This window comes from Rhyacophila brunnea, unplaced genomic scaffold (genome assembly GCF_057557595.1).
Source record: "Rhyacophila brunnea isolate RB1 unplaced genomic scaffold, BYU_Rbru_1.0 scaffold_4, whole genome shotgun sequence".
NCBI classification, from domain to species: Eukaryota; Metazoa; Arthropoda; class Insecta; order Trichoptera; family Rhyacophilidae; genus Rhyacophila; species Rhyacophila brunnea.
The window spans coordinates 23,589,030-23,610,022 of record NW_028233068.1 but is presented as its reverse complement, the minus strand read 5'-3'; the positions used below and the strand labels follow the sequence as shown (position 1 = coordinate 23,610,022).

The window sequence follows — 20,993 nt, the reverse complement described above, 5'->3', positions numbered from 1 at the left end:
CTATCCTTCGCCAATCTGATTCAGTTTCCCGAGCATTCTATCCCACTACAATCTTTCTCCACACAGTCGATTCACCTATCTTGCGGACTGCCTCTAGAACTCTCCCAGTAATCTCCTATCCCCATCTGGTCAAGTTAATTTCTAATTCGTTCAGGTTGCCTGGATTGTGTAAGCACAAACATTTTACGTTCTAATTTAAAGATTGATAATTTATTTTCTTCGTGAGCACTATGTTTCACTACTATAATGATAACATACTTCCATATAATACAATAATTATATCAAGTTTCATAATATAATATAGTGATGTTTCAATTTAACGAAATTAGTTGGTAGGTAGCACAGGTAACCTGATCATAGAATACAGCTTTTTCTAAAGTTGTTTCGAAATACCTCTGGTCCATTCCTCAACCATTTTCAATCCTTTAACCCTCGTAATCCATCGACGCCAATTTGAATTATGTAACCTTAGCGATGGGGTTTTAAATTTGCTTTCCACTTGAATAATCCACTTACCTTTTTAATTGATAATATTACATATTAGAAATTCTTTGCTATGTTTTTACAAGTATAAATAGTTAGTGATATTTAGTATTTTATTAACATAGAAAAAAACCATTACTGGACACATATTAATTATTATATATCGCTTGACAGTATATGGAAGTGATAATCAGTTACTAATATAGCTTCGGTCAAACCAAATCGAATATAATTATGTAATAGTGATGTGTTTTAATTTTAAAATAATATGTCACATAATATAAATTAAAATATTCTCAATTTCCGAGTGAAATATATTGGCTTTCTAGCAATATGCCAATCCAGCTAGATATAATAAATCACCACTATAGAAGTATTTACATTTTACAATAATACTACTGAGATGATTTCGCACCTAATTATCTATATATATAAAACAAAGTCGGGTTAGTTACACCATTTATAACTCAAGAACGGCTTGACCGATTTTTATAATCTTTGATTTGTTGGATTTGTCTCCGCCCCAAATAGCAGAATATCAGAAAAATTCACGGAAAAAGAAATTATGAAGAACATTCATTTTCATATACATTTTGTATGGAACGGCTTTTTTAATGATGTCTATTGATGATATAGAACTGATTATACATGAGTATTGCAATTCAGTAAAGTACATCAAATACATCTGCAAATATGTCACCAAAGGCAGCGATATTGTAGTTTTTGGCGTTCAAACTCCCAATACTAACGATGAAATCACGCACTATCAAGTTTGTCGATATGTGAGCTGCAATGAAGCAATTTGGTGTATTTTCTCATTCCCCATTCACGAACTTAATCCCACTGCTGTACATTTGGCGGTGCATCTGGAGAATGGTCAACGAGTTTATTTTAATGCATCGAATGTTTCTCAACGTGCTGTAACACCTCCAGCGACAACATTGACCAGTTTCTTTTCAATTTGTCAAAGCGATCCGTTTGCATGAACGTTGTTCTGCTCTGAGATGCCACGTTATTACACTTGGAACGCTTCATCGAAGAAATTTCAACGTCGGAAGCAAGGCGATGCGGTTCCTGATCATCCGGATGTGCATTCTAATGATGCTCTTGGTCACATTTACATAGTTCATCCGAAGAATGACGAATGCTTCTACTTGCGGTTGTTGATGGTAAATGTTCGTGGGCCGACATAATTTGAATCACTTCGAACTGTCAATGGTGTAGTGTGTCCAACATTTTGTGCTGCATGTTAACAGCTCAATTTGCTTGAAAACGATATTCATTGGGACATGAAAATCGCTGTAGCAATTGTTTCTGCATCTCCAAGTCAGATATGCACATTATTTGCTATCATTATTTCGACATGCTTCCCATCAAATCCACCTTAACCGTGGAACAAGTACAAGGATGACATGTCAGATGACGTTTTACATCGAATTCGTGTCAGTTCAGAGAATCCCGATCTCGAAGTGAATGAGGAGATACATAACCAGGCTTTGCTTTTGATCGAAGACATGTGTTATCTCATGTGCGGCAGTTTGTTATTTTTCATTTTTACATTTACATTTTCCAAGACATTTCTCATGTCATTGATTTTGGCCACTGTTCGTGCGAGATCCGAAATTTCTGTAACAGTTGCTTCTTCTGGGATAGCGGCCACGTTGTTAGAAGGATGCCGTACGGCTCATTCAGCGTTGGAATTGCCATTAAACCTTTAAACGACTGAAACACCGACAAGCAGTATTGCGAAACACTCAGCAATGGCCAAAGTTTTGGTAGCAAGTAAAATAATCACCTGGGATGAATGCACAATAGCGCACAAATGCGCATTGGCAGCACTCAATCGAACTATGAAAGATCTGCGCAATTACTCAAGATGTTTTGGTGGCGCAATGATTCTACTATCTGGCAATTTCCGCCAAACACTACCAGTCATTCCAAGATCGACCGATGCCGATGAAATGAACGCTTGCCTCAAATCATAGACTCTGTGGCGCTATGTGAAGAAACTTCAGCTGACGACGAACATGCGAGTTGCATTGCTAAACGATCCATCTGCCGAAGATTTCTCTAAGCAATTGCTGACTATCGGTAACTGCCGTGTTCCTGTCGTCGAATCGAATGGATTGATTTCCTTTCCGCTGAATTTTTGAAATTTCGTCTCAGCGAAGGACGACCTCATCAACAAAGTGTTCCCGAACGTCATTGCTAACCACAAAAATCACAATTGGTTGAGTGAACGAGCAATTTTTGCGGCAAAGAACAAAGATGTGGATCACTTAAACTTCACAATTCAAAATCAAATCGTTGGTCCAATGCATTCCTTCAAATCTATCGACTGTGTAATAAACGAAGACGAAGCAACCAACTATCCAACTGCATTTTTAAACTTATTGGATCTGCCTGGCTTGCCACCGCACAATTTACAACTAAAGATTGACTTGGTAGTTATCATGCTTCGAAATCTGAACCAACCAAAACTATCTAATTTATTTCATTTTGATTTGATTTTTGCACATTTATTGAACTTAATTCATTTTGAGTATTTTAATTCAGCTAATAAGTTAACACAAGATTATTGATTCTGAGGCGGTACGAAGTTTGCCGGGTCAGCTAGTAATAATATAAATTAACATTTTCAATCCAGACCGGTCCGTGAACCATAATAGAAGTTATCTTAACAGACCTTTTACAAAAATTGCATAATATAATATAATAAAAATACTTACTAAATTTGTCAGACAAAGAATTCCTACGGGCTAGCAACAGCTTCAGAAAAAACCTGCCAATATTCGTTCACTGGTTTTTGTATAGAATATAGATTTCAATTTTAAAATATTTCATTTTCATCTTTTTCCAACAGCGCTACGGCCGAAACCACGTCTTAGCATCTTCAGTGTATTCCTGTCCTACATTCACCTTGGTCTTCAGCAGTTTCCTACCAATCCTCCCTGCCAAATAGCTCTGACACGTCCTCTTTAAATCTAGTGTTCATGTTCTCCCTATCTGAGTATTTAGTAAGGATTTTTTAACCCACGTAATCCACTGTAATTAAATATGATGCATTCTATGTGTTCACTACTCATTGTATCTTCTTCTCTATGACCCAAGTTCCCATTTCTTGCGTAAATCTAAAAATTCTCTCTGATAACTTTCCTTTGAAAGTTTTGTTGAAAAAGTATTTGACCTACATTTGAAACATTTAAAAAGCATTATAGTTTACGACAGTCGCTTTAATTGGTTTGGTTGGCAGCACTGTTTTATAAGGTATATCACCATGATTTCCTATATATATATATATTACTAACCTCATTTTGTCACTGTTTAACATACTCACGCGAAGCAATCAATGCAATATATCTAATAAAAAACATCAGTCATAAACCACAATATAAAAGAATCCAACATATAGAAATTCTCTACACTTCACTGTTTCATGCAAATATTCTCTAATGTAATTCAATTCAATGTAAAATTATATTAATAACACTTTTCTCCTGAATATATTAACCTTCCACCTCATTCAATATGAACCCGACGCTTATCTCTCCTTTCATTTTGCCAGAGTACAGACAATGTACCTACCCTGTGACATGAAATAAGAAAATCCCGATCACAAAAATTTACCATGTATTGCGTAGACGCTCTACGCATTTTCATTAGGTAATATTACTAAGCTTGTTCCACAGCTAATATAATCTTCCAACTTTAAAAGCTTTCACAATGAAAATGTTTACATTACAGTAAACATGATTGCCTTTACAACTGTCTCATCCAATAAAAATTAACATAATGCCATTACGAATAATAAATGAGAAGAGAACGACAACAAACGACTGTCAAATAACTCAAAATTATTTCCCACCAGTATTATTGTCTGTCAGTTGAGTGCTATAATACTCCGATACTTCTCAAAGTGTTGTTAATATACCTACTTGTGGATTGTGCATATTGATCAATAAACCTACAGTGAAGATAAAGCACACAATTCCATTTTTGGCTATGTCACGATTTTGTTCCCAGTTTTTTTACCTTTACCCTAAATCCTTTAATTTATTATATGTACATATTAATAATATTTAATAATCCCAGTGTGTGAGAAATTCAAAGAGATTTTTCCTACACTGCATATATAACACTCATTAAATTCTTCCTCGAATATATTACTATTATATTATTTTTCGAGTGCTTTTTCCTAGTAGAGGTTGAAGAGCATCACGAAATGATTCATATTATTAGACGTTACAGGGTGGAAGTTATATCAACAGAATGCTACTTAATATTTCCCAGACCTTTGTTTTCTTGTTCTATATCAAATACACATTGAATAAACAATACGTATTTTTTGTCAGATACGGAATTCGAAACTGCATCATAGATGGGTTATCTCCAAATTATTCCTCTTTTCGACTCAAAGAAAAATGAAAATGATTAAACTACGATTTTTATTGCGGAACTTTTCCGTAACTTTTTTCAACTCAGTTTCATGCGTGTCCTGATATTAGCTACAACTTTCCAGGTGATAATTAGTTACTAATCTAAATTGATCTCAATCAAAGGAGTTCTTTGTGGTAGATAATATTATACTATTCTTTTCAAATTAAGTGGAAAAAAATATTTCATCAATTTTCGCAAAGATTTTCTTTTCTTATAAAAACAATACGACCAATTGATAATAATTCATTTGATTGTATTTACTATACATAATATATGAAATCAATAGTTTCACTAGTGTGAGGAAAGGTTGACTTTCAGTTTGAGAGTGACACTTGGAGGCCCGAAGTATTGATTGATTTTGAGGCCTCTTTGATAAAATAAAATACCAACGTAGCTAGTAAAAATTGTAATGTATCTCATCTCCATGTATACAATGACGTATATATTTGAGTGGTCCTATTATAGGTTTTTTGACGTCAGTTGCAGGGATTTTGTTATGCTTTGAGTATTATTTTATAAGTATGTAATTTGTACAACACGTGTTTTTAAGAATTTAGTATAATTTAATAATTGTGGGACTGGTTTTAACCATTTTGAGGTCCGTTTTTAAATATTCGGACGAATCGATTGCGTCAATTTCGTCAAAGAAACGCCAATTTGCATGGGTATTTATGATATTGTCCCATATGTTCATATTAAACAAAATTGTGCTTTTAACTCGCAAAGTCAAATCGAAAAAGGTTTCGCTACAAATGCCAATACAATCTCAATAACAATGGATGAATAATGAGCATCGAAATATAATATATTTATTAAATTGATGACAGTAATGTGAATATCACTCGGAAAAATTAAAAATTCATTGGCTGCTTCTTCAATGCCTAAGTTATAAATTGCTTCGATCGTGAAATACTTTGAGAACCAAAAGCATAGACAAGAAAGGCTAGCGCAATGCGGACCATAGACAAGATGACATCGAGAACGCTCTCAAGTGGCTGTATTGTGAGACACATCTCCAATCGTCAGATTATATTCCTCGGGATGAGTCTTATAAATATTTCCCATTTCCGAGAAAAATCCCTTTCAAATCACAAAGCGCCCACTTGACTTCAGCGATGGGAGGGCTTTGTGTATGGATTTTATCGGTAGAAAATATGATAAAATATGGAAGTATCTATTTACATTTATCTTCCATATAAAAATTGAAGCTGTATAAACCATTGTTACTGAGAAAACTTGATATCAAAGAGATGTCAGAGATTTATTTTAATAATCTTCCTTATTAATTTTTTCTGAGAATTTAAAGAAAATGATAGACGTTTCAATTGTGTACCTAATACTGTGCCTATAAGTATGTTGATATTATAGATTTATAAGTACTTTTTCTATTTTAATGGATTTAAGTTTTGTACTATTCCATATGAGTCGTTTTTCGCCCGGGTTTCGGCATCTTCAGGCACTATGTACACTCACCAAAGTCAAACATACACTGACAACGAACACTATTAACTCTAACTTATATAACAAATCAATACAATAAAGTAGGTAAAAACTTTATCACCTACCTATTAAGTCAAGGATCCAATAAAAAAATATAACAAACAGATTATGAATAGTGGAAGTGTTTGTAAAAAACCCCTACCTTATCAATAATAATACATTCTATAAGCGTATAATAAATCGTTAAAATCTAATAACATACGAGTATCATTAGTAATTATAAACAATAAAAATACTACCCCAAGAGGTGTAAAATCGTCCATTCTGGGAACAATGGTAACGTATTGGGAATTAATGAAGTTAACTAATGAGATATATATATGATATCTTCGGTCGATAGTATTAATGCATTTTTTTTTATTCTTTAAACAGTAAGTAGTACGGATTTGAGTAGTTTAATACTCTACGTTTATAAATTGCCATAATAGGTAATATGTCAAAATAAGTAATACGCCTGATATTTAAAATTCTGATCTATAAATTATAATTGTGTTACTTTGAATTGTATTATGTGATATCTTTGCATATAAATTCATATTATGATTTTTTCATTATCCTATAATAATTTTCAATCTAATATGGAAGCCACCTTTTGATTTACTAATAAATGAATAACATAAATGTAAAGTGTAACAATACTTATTTAGCTAAAAGATCGTCAACATAGATAGGTAGATAATACAAAAACTGTGTTTTTTAGAATGTTTCTCTACCTACTACATACTAAAAATGCCATGTAAATGACAAATGTTGATATTATCAACCACGTGATACTGCGCTAAATTCATATTGATCATTGCGCGAGAGAAATGTAAAAGAGGGACAATTAGGGCAATTTAAGATAGTCAATCGTTATTAATAATCATTAAAATACTATGTCCGGAGCTGTACTCATTTGAAACCAAATGACACCTGTTCAAGCTTGCATTCTACTGGTACTGCTGATGTATCTATAGTCTAAGGGTACTGCTTTACTCTGAAGACTAAAAACACCCGTATACTGAGCTTCGAGAACAGATATTTGCAGTGGATATTAGACATAGTACGGTGTATGACTTTGTCAGAAATTAAGAGCGATTTTCGTAATATCCAATATATGATGTTGAGAGTCTCAATCAGACCTTTCATTCAAGCCAACCGGACTCCGACGTCCTGGCCAAATTCCATCCTGAATATTGTGTATTAGCGACGCTACCGAATGCTGGCATAACCTAGCACGCAACAGGGATACTCAAAGAGTCTGCCTAGTGTCCGTATGCTCCACCTGAGAAGTGGAATTGACAAAGAAGAAAACAAGAATAATAACACTGTTTTATAAATAATTATAGTACCCTAACTCAGCAATAAATAATACTTTAGAAAGGACAAATAGGTCTGTAGAAAAACTACCCTATCTCGCTCTGTTCAAAGAAACAATCATCTTGTAAATAATAATCTCGTTATGTATATTCGTACCGTCATCTATGCCCCAGTCACAATGAATTGGATTAAATGTTTATCTCATTCAAATACCACGTTATTGCTTTGTAAGTAATGAATTGCAAATTACTTTATCCACTCAACCGTTTCGGCAATGTAATAGAAAATTTTCATAAATAGAACTTAGGTTTTTATTTCTCCTAAAGATCTTAATTTTAATATATATTATAAGGAACTTTTTTGTAATACTATTGTGATTGACATGCTTATGTTATTACCACATACATGTAATATAATATTATTAAGGATTATAATCACAGACGGAATTTATTTTCAATCCCGGGAATACAGAATTGGAATTCTCGGTCCTGATTGCAATATTCCGGGATTGGTGAAAACATAATATTGATACCTGCGCATCTATTCTATATACAAGGCGGCTATAGGCGGCTATCGAGGGTAGTTCAGCATATGTATGTATTGAGGCGGTTAACCGTCTGAACTTTTAAAAAGTGCTATGTTTTAACAACACCTCTCTTGGCTGTGTTAACTTTAGATATACAGTTTTGACAGTTTAGACGGTTAACTTATTATAACAATTAACCGCCTCGATTCATAAATATGATAAACTACCCTACGATGCGCTAATTTCCCAAAAGAAGTTGAGAGATTTTATTTTTTTTTTTATTATAGAGAGGCTTTGGGAGACACAACTCGTACATGAGTATTTTAATCATATCTATCATTAAATCAGAAAAATGTGAGATTTTAAATTCTGTGCGGATGTCTATAATTTAGTACGGTTACCAGGAAACTGATTATCATCGATATTTTATCTATGCAATAGAGTTTCAGATGTTAAAGCATTCTTATTAAGCAAAACAAAGTGCATCTAGGCGGGAAATTTGAACCCAGAATAATATGGAGACAAGAGAATACATATGTCGCGTGTGCTCGACAAACACACATTTTAAAAAACATATCAATATTTTTAAGACATAACAATATTAGTAACGCTCGAAAAAATTTACATCTTTCTTACAACTTTTCACATTTGAAAAAAAACAGTTGTCATGCACAATAAAATGCATTCATAAAATTTAAATATGAAAGTATCGTGTAAACCATTGTATTATTTTTTTATGTGATTATGTACCTACTTGTTATCGGTACATACATATCACATACAAACCAATCTCATGCATAGTATTTTTGAAAGATTTTTCTATATAACACACCATTTTTTTTATTTATCGCGATTATATAATCGTTTTTGCACAACAAGCATAATATATGGATAACAGTTTTAGTTTAAACGTCCATCTTCACCGCCAACTCTCTTTCTCAGAATTTTTTTCAAGATATGTTTGTTTGTTTAATTTACAGTTATCAAGAATGAGGCGGCTTCGACGCCACCGATTTGTATCAGCCGGAGTATTCTTTCTTGCATACGCCGTCCTCTACGCCTACTCCGACCAAAGCGTCTCCTCAGCCATCGGGGACCCAGTATCCGGAGAATCAGGACCATCTCCCGGCGAGGCAGCATCTGTTGCTAAAGAAACTAAAGAGGCTGAGAAAGAACCACCAGCGGCTGACAAAAAACCACCAGAAACAAGTAAAGAAACCGCGGAGACCGCAAAAAAGACTAGTGGTTCCGAAAAGGAAACGGAACCTGATAATAAAGAAGCCGCTTCTGATATAAAGGAAGAAGGCAAAGAAGATAAAGAAGGCAAAGAAGACAAAGAAACTAAAGAAGGTATAGAAGACAAAGAAGTCAAAGAAGGAAAAGAAGGTAAAGAAGACATAGAAAACAAAGACGGCAAAGAAGAATCTGAGAAGACTGCAGATGGTTCTGAGCCTGACTCTGATGAAAAGTCAGAGGAAAGTGAAAAGGTAAGCGATTTATTATAGCTTATGTATAATAATTTTAGTTTTAGTCACTGATAAGGTTCTACAATCTTCTTGGCCGGAACGGTTCGGCTATCCTCGACAATGATCTGCCATTTATTTCATCCTTCACGCTTGTGAGTCGAGATCCTTTCACATCCTCTTCGTCCTACATCAACTTTTCTGATAACTTTCAGTATCACCAAATTGTTGATACTCCGGTGAGAATATGCGTTTAAGCATAATGGCGAGATCCTCATTCATGAGAGATGAGTTCTTTCACTGTACAGTATATGGAACATTGAATTCGTTATGAATGGATAGTGAATCATTATTATTTAAATGAACAATCACGTAAATTCGCAAACAACAGTCGGTACATCACATTATATTGTACAGTATAAATAAACGTCAAAACACGTTTTCATGACGGCTGAAAATAAGAGTTATAAATTATAGCTGATATCTTTGAACATTCTAATGTCAAAAATTCAACCATACGAAAACATTTTGGAATCGCCATTAAATATTTAAATTCAAAGGTTTGTTACTAAAAAAATACTTAGGAATATACTAGCATACCTATTAATAATAACTAATAAAATTATCACCATGACTATGATAATATATATTTTGATTCCCATTGTATTATATTCAAATCGCTAATATTATATTATTTCAGAAAGATGAAGAAGAACCCACTGCGTCTGGTCCCACAGCTCATCCAACATGGCGACCTAGAAGGGAAAATTGTACAGCTCCTGCGATAGAACAGGTGCGAATTATTTCTGTAATATCGCCCTAATCATTTTTTAAATTCGAATTAATTTCAGCCAATGCGTAAAATCTAATTGTAATACGTTAGGTACTATTTTGTTTGCCCACGATATTATTAAGGGTACCTACACACTTTAAACATTTAAGGATAGTGATGAACCTGTCGGATAGTAGATCCACTTCTTGGGACTCTTAAGGGGTAGCTACTTAAATATTTTTCGAACCAGAACGCGTTGTCCACTTATTGTTTCAAGAGACAAGCTTTTTAAGCTCGTAAGTAAAAGTAAAACATCCATTGAAATTCAAAAAATTATTAAAGAGTATGTATACTTATTATATTAAGTATAAAAATGTCAGACATACAAAATCACAATCTGGATAATTAATATGAATGCTACGTTTTAAAGACGGAATCTCACGACTGGTGTTCTTGAAAATTGTACCAATAATTATTGTGCTTTCATAGACCTAGTTCTATAAGGCGTACATAAGTGAACAATAAATTGTTAGGTGTTCTCACGGATGGTGTTTCTGTTAGATTTTGAAATTATTTTGATTTTTACCGACAACCATCCATGAGGTTCCGACTACGCCGTTCAATTATCTATGGAGATGTCTTGTTATGGATAGGGCAGTTTCTTTATTCGTTACCTACGGTATTTTGACAACCGTATTTTTGTACCTACATCAAGACTAGTTTTCCGTAATCGTAGAAGCGATAATAAAATATTATTTATAATATAATTCAGATTAGTGTAGCATTTAAAAAAAACTATTTTTTTTCCAGTTTCCCAGACCATTGATGGGTCCATTTGCACGAAGGCATGGTGGTCTTGTAATACACGCTTTGGTGGCCGTCTTCACGTTTCTGGGACTGGCGATAGTCTGCGATGACTATTTCGTCAGCTCCTTGGACAGAATATGTGAAGGTATGTATGTAGGAAGCAAATATTAAACAATACAAGCGTGTTAAATTGACAATCAAATTGCTTTTTGATAATACAACGGTGTATATAACTAGGCACCTAGTATAATGAAACTTTTCCATTACTAATTTGTGGTTTTCATTATACATATTTGCATATATACCATTAATATAATATAATATTATCTAAAGGACATTGGGGCACGATATACGTCATGCTACATGACTGTTAAAATTGACAGAATCGATTATCATCACTGCAAATTTTCTTATCGCCATCAAAAATATTAGTAATGATAATTAAATGTCATTCCCAAGATGCTTTAATTACGTGATCCCGAAAACATATATTGTGTGTGAATTTCATTAAAAAATATAGTTATATCACAACCGTTGCTATTTTGTCTTTTTATAATCCTTTGCTTTCCGTTTTCAGAGCTCAAACTCTCACCGGATGTGGCTGGAGCGACGTTTATGGCAGCAGGATCTTCAGCTCCTGAGCTCGCCACTGTTGTCATCGGAGTATTTTTTGCCAAAGATGACATCGGTAATTTAAAAAAAAATCTTACAATTGGAAACCCTACTTTATAAATTATTATATACTTTATTATTATTTCTTGCGTGATGAATTGAATATTAATGAAGAGATGTAAAAAAAAAATATACATATCCATTAATAATAATAAATGTTTTACATATATAATATATTAATAATATGTCATCACAAACCCAAGATGTGCCAAATATGTGCATTAATTACTGTAATAAAACATTGTCAATAATATGTAATGCATAAATGAATACTAAATTGAGTAGATATGCTGTAGATTCCAGTTAGGGATATTATTTTCAACTATAAGCTCATTATTACAAGACTTGTATATTGGCCACATCTATTTTATAACTCTGCATAGTCAATAATATTTTCCAGCGATCCTATATAACATAGAATTTGAAAAAATGAGTTGGAAGAAGTTTTCACATCGTACCTATATACATGTTTATATTTGAATTGAAATTTGAAACATATAATTACTTTATATGAAAATTTATAAGCATTTTCCTCAAATTGGATTACATTCTATGGACTTTTTGAATATAATTTTGTTATTGTTATTATGCCAATGCATCCTGAAATATTAAAAACATTAATAAATATCAATAATTTATTAGAATTGTAATAAAGGATCATTTGAGGACAATGCCTCATTTACTGAATATTTAAAACAGTTATGGAGTATTTACAATCACTACTTTGAAGTCGATTTACTAAACTTTGTTACCGTTGTACTTCTATTTATTCAACAATAAATCCTCAGCATCTCAAATAATATACGAAACAGATACATACTTACGTCAAACTGTTTACTCAAATTAATTAGAAAACAATAAATTAACTTACAACTTACCTTAAACCTTGTCTACCAACTGTGAAATCAAAATATATATGTGAACATATGTTATAAAAGCGAGTTTTATATGTATTTTAGATGTTATGATCCGCTGATATATTAATTAAAGGTTTCTCCGCAGTGAGTTTCTACCATAATAACCATACTTTAAATCAATTAGCCAGCACACGTACAAACAATGCATATCTACTTTCAGGTGTGTCGGGTGTGATAGGTTCCGCTGTGTTCAACATAATGTTCGTGATATCGGTGTGCGCTCTGTGCTCCGGGACGGTCAGCTACCTCAACTGGTGGCCACTCTGCAGAGATTGCTTCTTCTACGCAGTTTCAATCCTCATTATGCTCTTCACCATTAGCAACGAAGTTATCAGCTGGTATGATGCTTTCATTCTCACAATTTAAAAAAAATCTATTCACGATTTTAAATTCTGCTACACCATTGGTGACAAACCGCAGACTACATATCTACCTCAGTGATCCGTCATCAGACGGCACATTTCCTTGGGCAGTTTCCACACTGATATTCGACGTGAAATTGGGAAGTTTGCCGCGAGGTATTGTCGCAGTAATGATCTGTTGATTGTCACTATCAATAATTTAAAAGGGTCGTCTTTAAATTAATATGTTATATTTCTTTAACAATGGCAAATATTAAACATTAAGTAAAAATTGGGTGCTTTCCATAGATTTATTATGCGTAGAGTAGTTACGTCGGATCTTTACAGCCTACCACCCTTCTTCGCCACTGTCTTCAGTGTGCTGGTATTTTTTTTTTTTGAATAGTGTTCCGCGATGCGAAAAAAGTTGGAATGCACTGTTCTAAGAGTTTCGGACTCGTCCCGAGAGATTTCTAGCATAATAAGGATAGTACAGTGTATTTAAAATTATCTATTATAATAAAATATAATAATGACATTGTCATCTAAACTTTTTCAGGCCTGAATCTCTCATCATGCTGCTCATGTACGTGGTGTATTGCATCGCACTGCACTTCAACACTCAATTGGAACGGTGGGCCCTCTCCTTGAACCTACCCATCAAACTTCCCACAAAGGAAGAGCAGGCTTCGCTGGTCACCTACAAGTAATAATTATTCTTCTTACACAGTAATATCACATCAGCAGCAGCTATCGTCAATCCGCCTCAGAATGGAGGCCTCTCTCTTCTGTCTACAGTCTTTGATTATCCACAGATTTCTGCCAAACTTAATTATTTTACCAACTCAGTGACGGCCGTTTAGCCACTATGTACTTGATTACAACTGAATAACTGAATTTATTTTCATATAAATTTAAAAAACTTTTCAAACTACCATTTTATAAAAGACGCTACTTAACTAACTTATCAACATTATCGATAACTTCCATACATTAGGCATGTTCGACTTCAAGTTTGATGTGATTTACGTACGATCCAGTATCAAAACTGGCAGTGATTATCCACACACAACCATTATTATTCTTCAACCTAAATAAACGTATAATAGTTGGCTGAGAACATTGACCCATTACCAATTATTAAACAGCAAATAAATACTCAATTTCCTATTCGTCGTGAAAATTATACGTTTTGGTATTTTTTTGTATTACACTCATTGCCCTGATTATTTTCTTTTATTTTGTTAACTGTACTACTCTCTATGCCTAAGTTCAATGCGCGCGGATTCATATCTTCTCTTTCTCTCACTCCTGCGTTAGGCCTTGCAATAGTCAAGTGATACAACTAGGTAACACGAGTTTCCTCATCGTTAACTTTCACATAAACTGGTTGAGGAAATAAAAATAGAAGTGGTTTATGCTTCCCCTTCAAATTTTCCATGATATTATATTACGCTTTTTAGATTTTAGTCAATTCATATAGGTCTTTGATGCGATCGACCAAAATCCATCCCAAAATTAACGCGTTGAACCGGCGGTATAATAAATACTTTGCCCAATAATAATTTAGTAATTACTTACTGAAAGCGTATTATTTTTTTTAATAATAATGCACCGTTGTCAAAAAATATTCTGCATATCGAAAAAATATGACTTTACAATCTTTAAAGTAGGTATCTACATTAATATTATTGTAATGGTTTCCAAGCAGATCAGCGGTGGTGCAAGATCCCAAAGCAGGAGCCAAACCGCTTGACAGCGAGAAGGGGAATGGAGCAGCTGCCCAAGGCGAGACTGTTGCAATGAATCAACTCAGTCAAGTCGGTATGTTCAAGAAATTCATACACACTATTATGATCATTATGAATATCAATAAATTATATATTGCTAAATGTCCAAACCATACATTTCAACCACGTGTGTGCAATCAAAGGAAAGAAAGGGGCGGCCCTCGTAGTCCGTTCGCGCTGGCCTTTTATTCGGGGGCTCCGGGTTCGATTCCCAGGGTGATCACAGTATATTTATATGATTTTCTCAGAGCCTGTGTGATTATGATGGTTTCACTTCTATTACTGATTACACTACTGTTTCACCACACTACTTTAGATGGGCCTCGTTACCTGTTTTAGTGTTTAAAATAATATAATATATAATGTAGAATATAAGAGCTGTTGAAGTCAGTCTAATCAGAACCAGCTTTTGGGCCCATCGAAACGTCGGATGTCCACGAAAGCCAATTTTATTGCATTTAGAAAAATTTCAGCATCATACCGCCACATAAAGATCGCTAGATCTCTTAACGTATATTCTTCGGCAGTTTTGTATTAGCTTTTGTTACTATTTACAATTTTTCCTCTACGTGCTCCACTCTCCGATAGGTACTCTTAACTTAAAGTCATGCTAATTCAGTCAAAGTACACTTAGGTGTGTTGCAAACCTCAGGCTTGAATAGCTGCTTCTGATGTATTCCCAGTCATAAAAATACTGATGCTTCACATCAAATGTAGGGTTCCGTGATACGCCTGACGGGATGGTTTGGTTAGGTGGGAATGTTAAATATTTGAATCAATATGTTACACCACCCCCACCATATAGAATACGTGGTGGTATACTTAAAATAGGAGCCTATGGTGATTAGAACGAAGCCAACAATTGCGAAACTCAATGCTATTCTCCGGATAGCGTTTTTTGTTCATAATTAAGGGAAAAGGATGTATTGACACACCTTTACAAGATACCTACAACTCACAAACTTACCTCATTATCCTTGATAATATATATATATATATATATATATATTGAATCTTGTGAGGGCTGGGAGGTTATGAAGTGCTTAGGGTCATCAAACAAAGAGAGGAAAATGAATAATACCTGCTTAAAATATGTTTCATGAAAAGAAAAAAAATCTCGCCGGCGGCGCTGACATACATTGTCTATCTATAATATACTACGAGTTTCAGTATACACACGTATAAAAAATTATAGTTTTTTTTTATTTGTCTATTTAAGATAGCCAAGAACAATATATAATAAAAATACAGTAGGTAGCAACCTACACTATTATAATATATATGAATTTACATACAATTTTACACTAATGGAACGGATGGCATTTTAATTTTCCTTAGTCCTGCCACATACATAAACATTGTGGCTACAATCGGTGGTGACGAAAATAGTTATATCTTCCGTTTTCAGCAGGGATGATAATAATGCCCTAGACCTTCCTGCTATGCGACTTATACGATTTTTTTTTCAATTTCCAGGTTACAACACAAATCAAGGATATGATAATGAGGCTTACTACAACACGGATCAACAATCATGGGACCCTAACAATGCATGGGGTAATGAAGCATCACAACAAAAACCAGCTCCTGTGATGCAGGTAAACGCACGGCTTCAGTTGTCACAAGTACCTAGTAAATGTATTGAATTAAAACTATTATGCCGTAACCACACTTTAGTCGAGATATTTCGCCAACTCATTCGACGAGACTTTTTCTACTACTATTTAGTACACTAGGGAGACCGAACGCGCCTACAACACTTTCGCGCTCGAGTAGTCTCGGCGAAAGTGTCGATACGGCATTAAAAGTGTAATAAAATGCTAACTCTACACACAGTCCTGATGGAAGGAGGAATCCGATGGATACAGTTTCGAATTCTGCTTTATACATTTTTTTTTCTAATATGTATCTTCCTGATGTGTTTTGTATGAACTTACTAATCGATAATTTAAACTTTGTTTAAAGTAACCTCTGGTCTTTAGTTTATTTATTAACCTTGTTAAATGTTAAACTTTTTAAAACTTTTGTTAAAGGAAACATGTATTTAGATACACTGTAGTTCTCAATCATCATACTTTTGATACGTTATTTCATTTGATTATAGTCTTCGTCATTTTCGGCTGCCCAAGTTCCGGTGTGGGATCCAAATAGCACTTGGGATCAATCAGCGCCGGCAGATAATCAAAATCAGCAATTCCAAAACAATCAGCAATCTATGGTTAAAGGAAGCTCAGGAGGACAAACACCAGTACAACAAGCCCAGCTCACAATCCAAGCAGTAAGTAAAGTTGTTGCCATATGTATGTGTATTAAGACTCATAACCAAACATAACCTGTAAAAGACACAAGGCCTAAGGCAATCGGTATTTTTGAGCAAATCCCCAAGTCGTTCCCATGATTTTTTTTTGCTTTGAAAATTCAAAACTACAAGAGAAACTTCATTAATCCTTCTCAGTAGGCAACTCTAGATAATTATCTTTCTTCCTTATATACATAAAATAAAATATTAATTGTATCCATTACACGCGTGTATGTCATGACACTTGGGTTAACATAGTCGTTATAACCATACGAGATGCATGCCCATAATTTTACTTCGAGAAAACTCCGAGTAAATACAAAGTCATATTTAGAAACACAAATTTACTTTCGTGTGACACAAAATTGTACAATTCTTTTACTTGTCTATTTTTTTAAAAATCCAACACGTTTCTGCCAATTAGGTACTTATGCTTCTTACGGAAGGCCGGTCTATAAGATCCGCAAGAAACTGCAAAATATAATCATATGTATGTTGCATAATGTTTGCTACCTGCAGTCCTGTCACTCGTCTGCGATGCAGTGCGTACTTTCGTTTTTATTCTTAAATTATATTTTTCTTACAAATTACCTTATTAATTTCAGGCGGGAATTCCAAACCAAAATTACTACAAGCCAAAAGAATACAATCCCGACAATGTTGTCAACCCCTTGATCAAACCAACTGAAGCCGGTGAGTTTTTCAAGAAAATTAGCCTACATTTACAACTGCACTCTTACTGCAACGGCTATAAACCAGTGATGGACAATCCCCAATGACATTTTTGATTAGTTTTTTTGTAAGACATTTTCAGTGAATTTTTTTTAAGTTTAAAATTTATAGTGCTGTAATTAAAAGTATACATTGACATACACCGTATATTGCACTCACTAATAGTTGGATACGCTGCGCATATACCGATTAATGTTTTTCAAATGTGCGTGAGTCTAAAAAATAAACAGTATTTTTTTGCTTCTTTTCCGCTTCAATGTCAGCAATCACATTTGCATTAACACTGAGTTTTATCATATTATATTATAATGTTTTTATTACAGAGTAAAAATCACCCGAAATAGTCTCAATTTATTTAATTAAGTTTTATTTTTCTAATTTCCAAATTATGTTATTTTGGCGTAGTATATATTTTTATGGGTCGTATCCACATTAACAAAACCTGTCGTTTTTGTATAAATTCGAAGCCGTGGGTCACGGGGTCTAACTCTAGATGGATCAAAAAATGCATGTTATTTTTTCAACGAGTATTTGCTCCATTCCAAGGACCGAATCTGTTGGGTAATAACCACACCTCATAAAAGCTTATGTTAATGTAACCTCAGCTTTGTGGGGGACCATACGCTTCATCTAGAAGCTATAAATTCTGTACGAGGGGAACGATTTCTTTGACATATTAGTTCTTTGTAATACCACCTAAAATTTATTATTACTCTCACTCCTCTGTTATTACTCTGGCTCCTTCTGTATTTCCAATTAGAACCATTTAAAGACAGAATACATCGTCATAAAATTAATGACATTTTGTCAATTTCAGGAATATTCAGACTGGGCTGTTGGTATATCGTGTACCCCATTCACTACATGTGCCGACTGACGATGCCTGACTGCAAAACTGAGAAGTACAGAAATTGGTATCCGTTCACTTTCCTCGTCTCTATGATCTGGATCTCCTTCTACTCTTACTTCATGGTCTGGATGATTACCATAATAGGTAAAGTGTCATTTTTATGTAGTAAATTAATATGTAACAATAAAATAACTTGAAAAATCAGATGTCACTTTTTCACATAAAATTTGTCTTTTTTTTACCCTCTACGTCAAAAAAAATGACAACAAATAATACTATAATATAAATTCAAACTTTTAAATAATGTGTGGTAATTACAGCTTAATATGGGAGTTAAACGTGTATGAAATATTTGTTTGTAAGTGGCGAATACCTAGCGTCCCTTGTAAATATTTTTTATAACATTATTATGAACGTATCAAGCTTACTATAAATAGATCTCTTTATAATTTAATACTTAGATACACTATGCCCGTTCCGTAGACTGGTTGTATATTTTTTATATTAAATAATTTATTCATTACGGTTAACGCCATGGATTATTTCGAGAATTGGATTTTTATCATTCGCTCAACCTCTATTGTATGATTTATAAAATTAACCGGGATCTGTTAGTGAGAAACTATACTATTATAGACGTCTTCTATAATCTAATATATAAAAATTAATATTTGTGTGTTTGTTTGTTCGTATTTAATGTGCAGCCATACCGTTCATCCGATTGCGATAAAACTTTGTCAACTTATTGCTTGCACTTGCGCAAAGAGTATAGGCTATACTAATATATAAAAATAAATGTCTGTCTGTCTGTCTGTCTGTCTGTCTGTCCCGTATGCGTTCCTATACCATTCATCCGATTGCAATGAAATTTTGGTAAGTGGTTGTATGCACACCCATGAAGGTTTCTGAATTAGAAAAATCATCATCTTCTTCTTCTTCTTCATTCTATCTTCTTTTATTCGTATGGTTCCTATACCATTCATCCGATTGCAATGAAATTTTGGTAAGTGGTTGTATGCACACCCATGAAGGTTTCTGAATTAGAAAAATCATCATCTTCTTCTTCTTCTTCATTCTATCTTCTTTTATTCGTATGGTTCCTATACCATTCATCCGATTGCGATGAAACCTTCGTCAGTTGTTGTGGTAACACCCGCAAAGGTTTCTGAATTAGTACAACCATCTCTTCTTCTTCTTCTTCTTCTATTCTATATTCTTCTATTCGTATGCGTTCCTATTCCATTCATCCGATTGCAATAAAATTTTCGTCAGTAATTGTGCCAACACCCGCGAAGGTTTCTGAATTAGTACAACCATCTTCTTCTTCTATTCTATCTTCTTCTATTTGTATGTGTTCCTATACCATTCATCCGATTGCGATGAAATTTTGACCAGTTGTTGTGAGCACGCCCGCGAAGGGTTCTGAATTAGTACAACCATATTCTTCTCCTTCTATTCGTATGCGTTCCTATACCATTCATCCGATTGCAATGAAAATTGAAATAAGTGTTGTGTTCACGCCCGCAAAGGTTTCTGAATTGATACAACCATTTTCTTCTTCTTTTTCTTCTATTCGTATGCGTTCTTATACCATTCATCCAATTTCGATGAAATTTTGACCAGTTGTTGTGCGCAAGCCCGCGAAGGTTTCTGAATTAGTACAACCATCTTATTCTTCTTCTATTCGTATGCGTTCCTATACCATTCATCCGATTGCAATGAAATTTTGATAAAGTGTTGTGCCCTTGCCCGCAAAGGTTTCTGAATTAGTACAATCATCTTTTTCTTCTTCTATTTGTATGCGTTCTTATGCCATTCATCCGATTGCGATGAAATTTTGACCAGTTGTTGTGCGCACGCCCGCAAAGGTTTCTGAATTAGTACAACCATCCTTTTCTTCTTCTATTTGTATGCGTTCTTATGCCATTCATCCGATTGTGATGACATTTTGACCAGTTGTTGTGCGCACGCCCGCGAAGGTTTCTGAATTAGTACAACCATCTTCTTCTTCATCATTCTATCTTCTTTTATTTGTATGGTCCCTATACCATTCATCCTATTGCGATGAAACTTTCGTTAGTGGTTGTGCCAACACTTGCGAAGGT

The 20,993-nt window shown here is 34.1% G+C and overlaps 1 protein-coding gene across 2 annotated transcripts in view; it reads left to right on the top strand.

The window, feature by feature from the left end:
* Positions 1 to 20,993, top strand: part of LOC147067116 (putative sodium/potassium/calcium exchanger CG1090) — a 60,497-nt gene that overhangs the window by 36,860 nt on the left and 2,644 nt on the right. The window contains exons 2-12 of one of the 2 annotated variants that reach the window (XM_085954475.1): positions 9,226 to 9,732; positions 10,409 to 10,501; positions 11,291 to 11,432; positions 11,865 to 11,975; positions 13,037 to 13,214; positions 13,777 to 13,923; positions 14,929 to 15,041; positions 16,484 to 16,605; positions 17,112 to 17,285; positions 17,912 to 17,999; positions 18,856 to 19,032. In XM_085954475.1, the coding sequence (XP_085810601.1) occupies positions 9,235 to 9,732; positions 10,409 to 10,501; positions 11,291 to 11,432; positions 11,865 to 11,975; positions 13,037 to 13,214; positions 13,777 to 13,923; positions 14,929 to 15,041; positions 16,484 to 16,605; positions 17,112 to 17,285; positions 17,912 to 17,999; positions 18,856 to 19,032 (1,843 nt within the window). In that variant the 5' untranslated portion in view covers positions 9,226 to 9,234. Of the gene's footprint in view, positions 1 to 9,225; positions 9,733 to 10,408; positions 10,502 to 11,290; positions 11,433 to 11,864; positions 11,976 to 13,036; positions 13,215 to 13,776; positions 13,924 to 14,925; positions 15,042 to 16,483; positions 16,606 to 17,111; positions 17,286 to 17,911; positions 18,000 to 18,855; positions 19,033 to 20,993 lie in introns of both variants that reach the window. The other variant, XM_085954473.1, reaches the window with a different exon arrangement.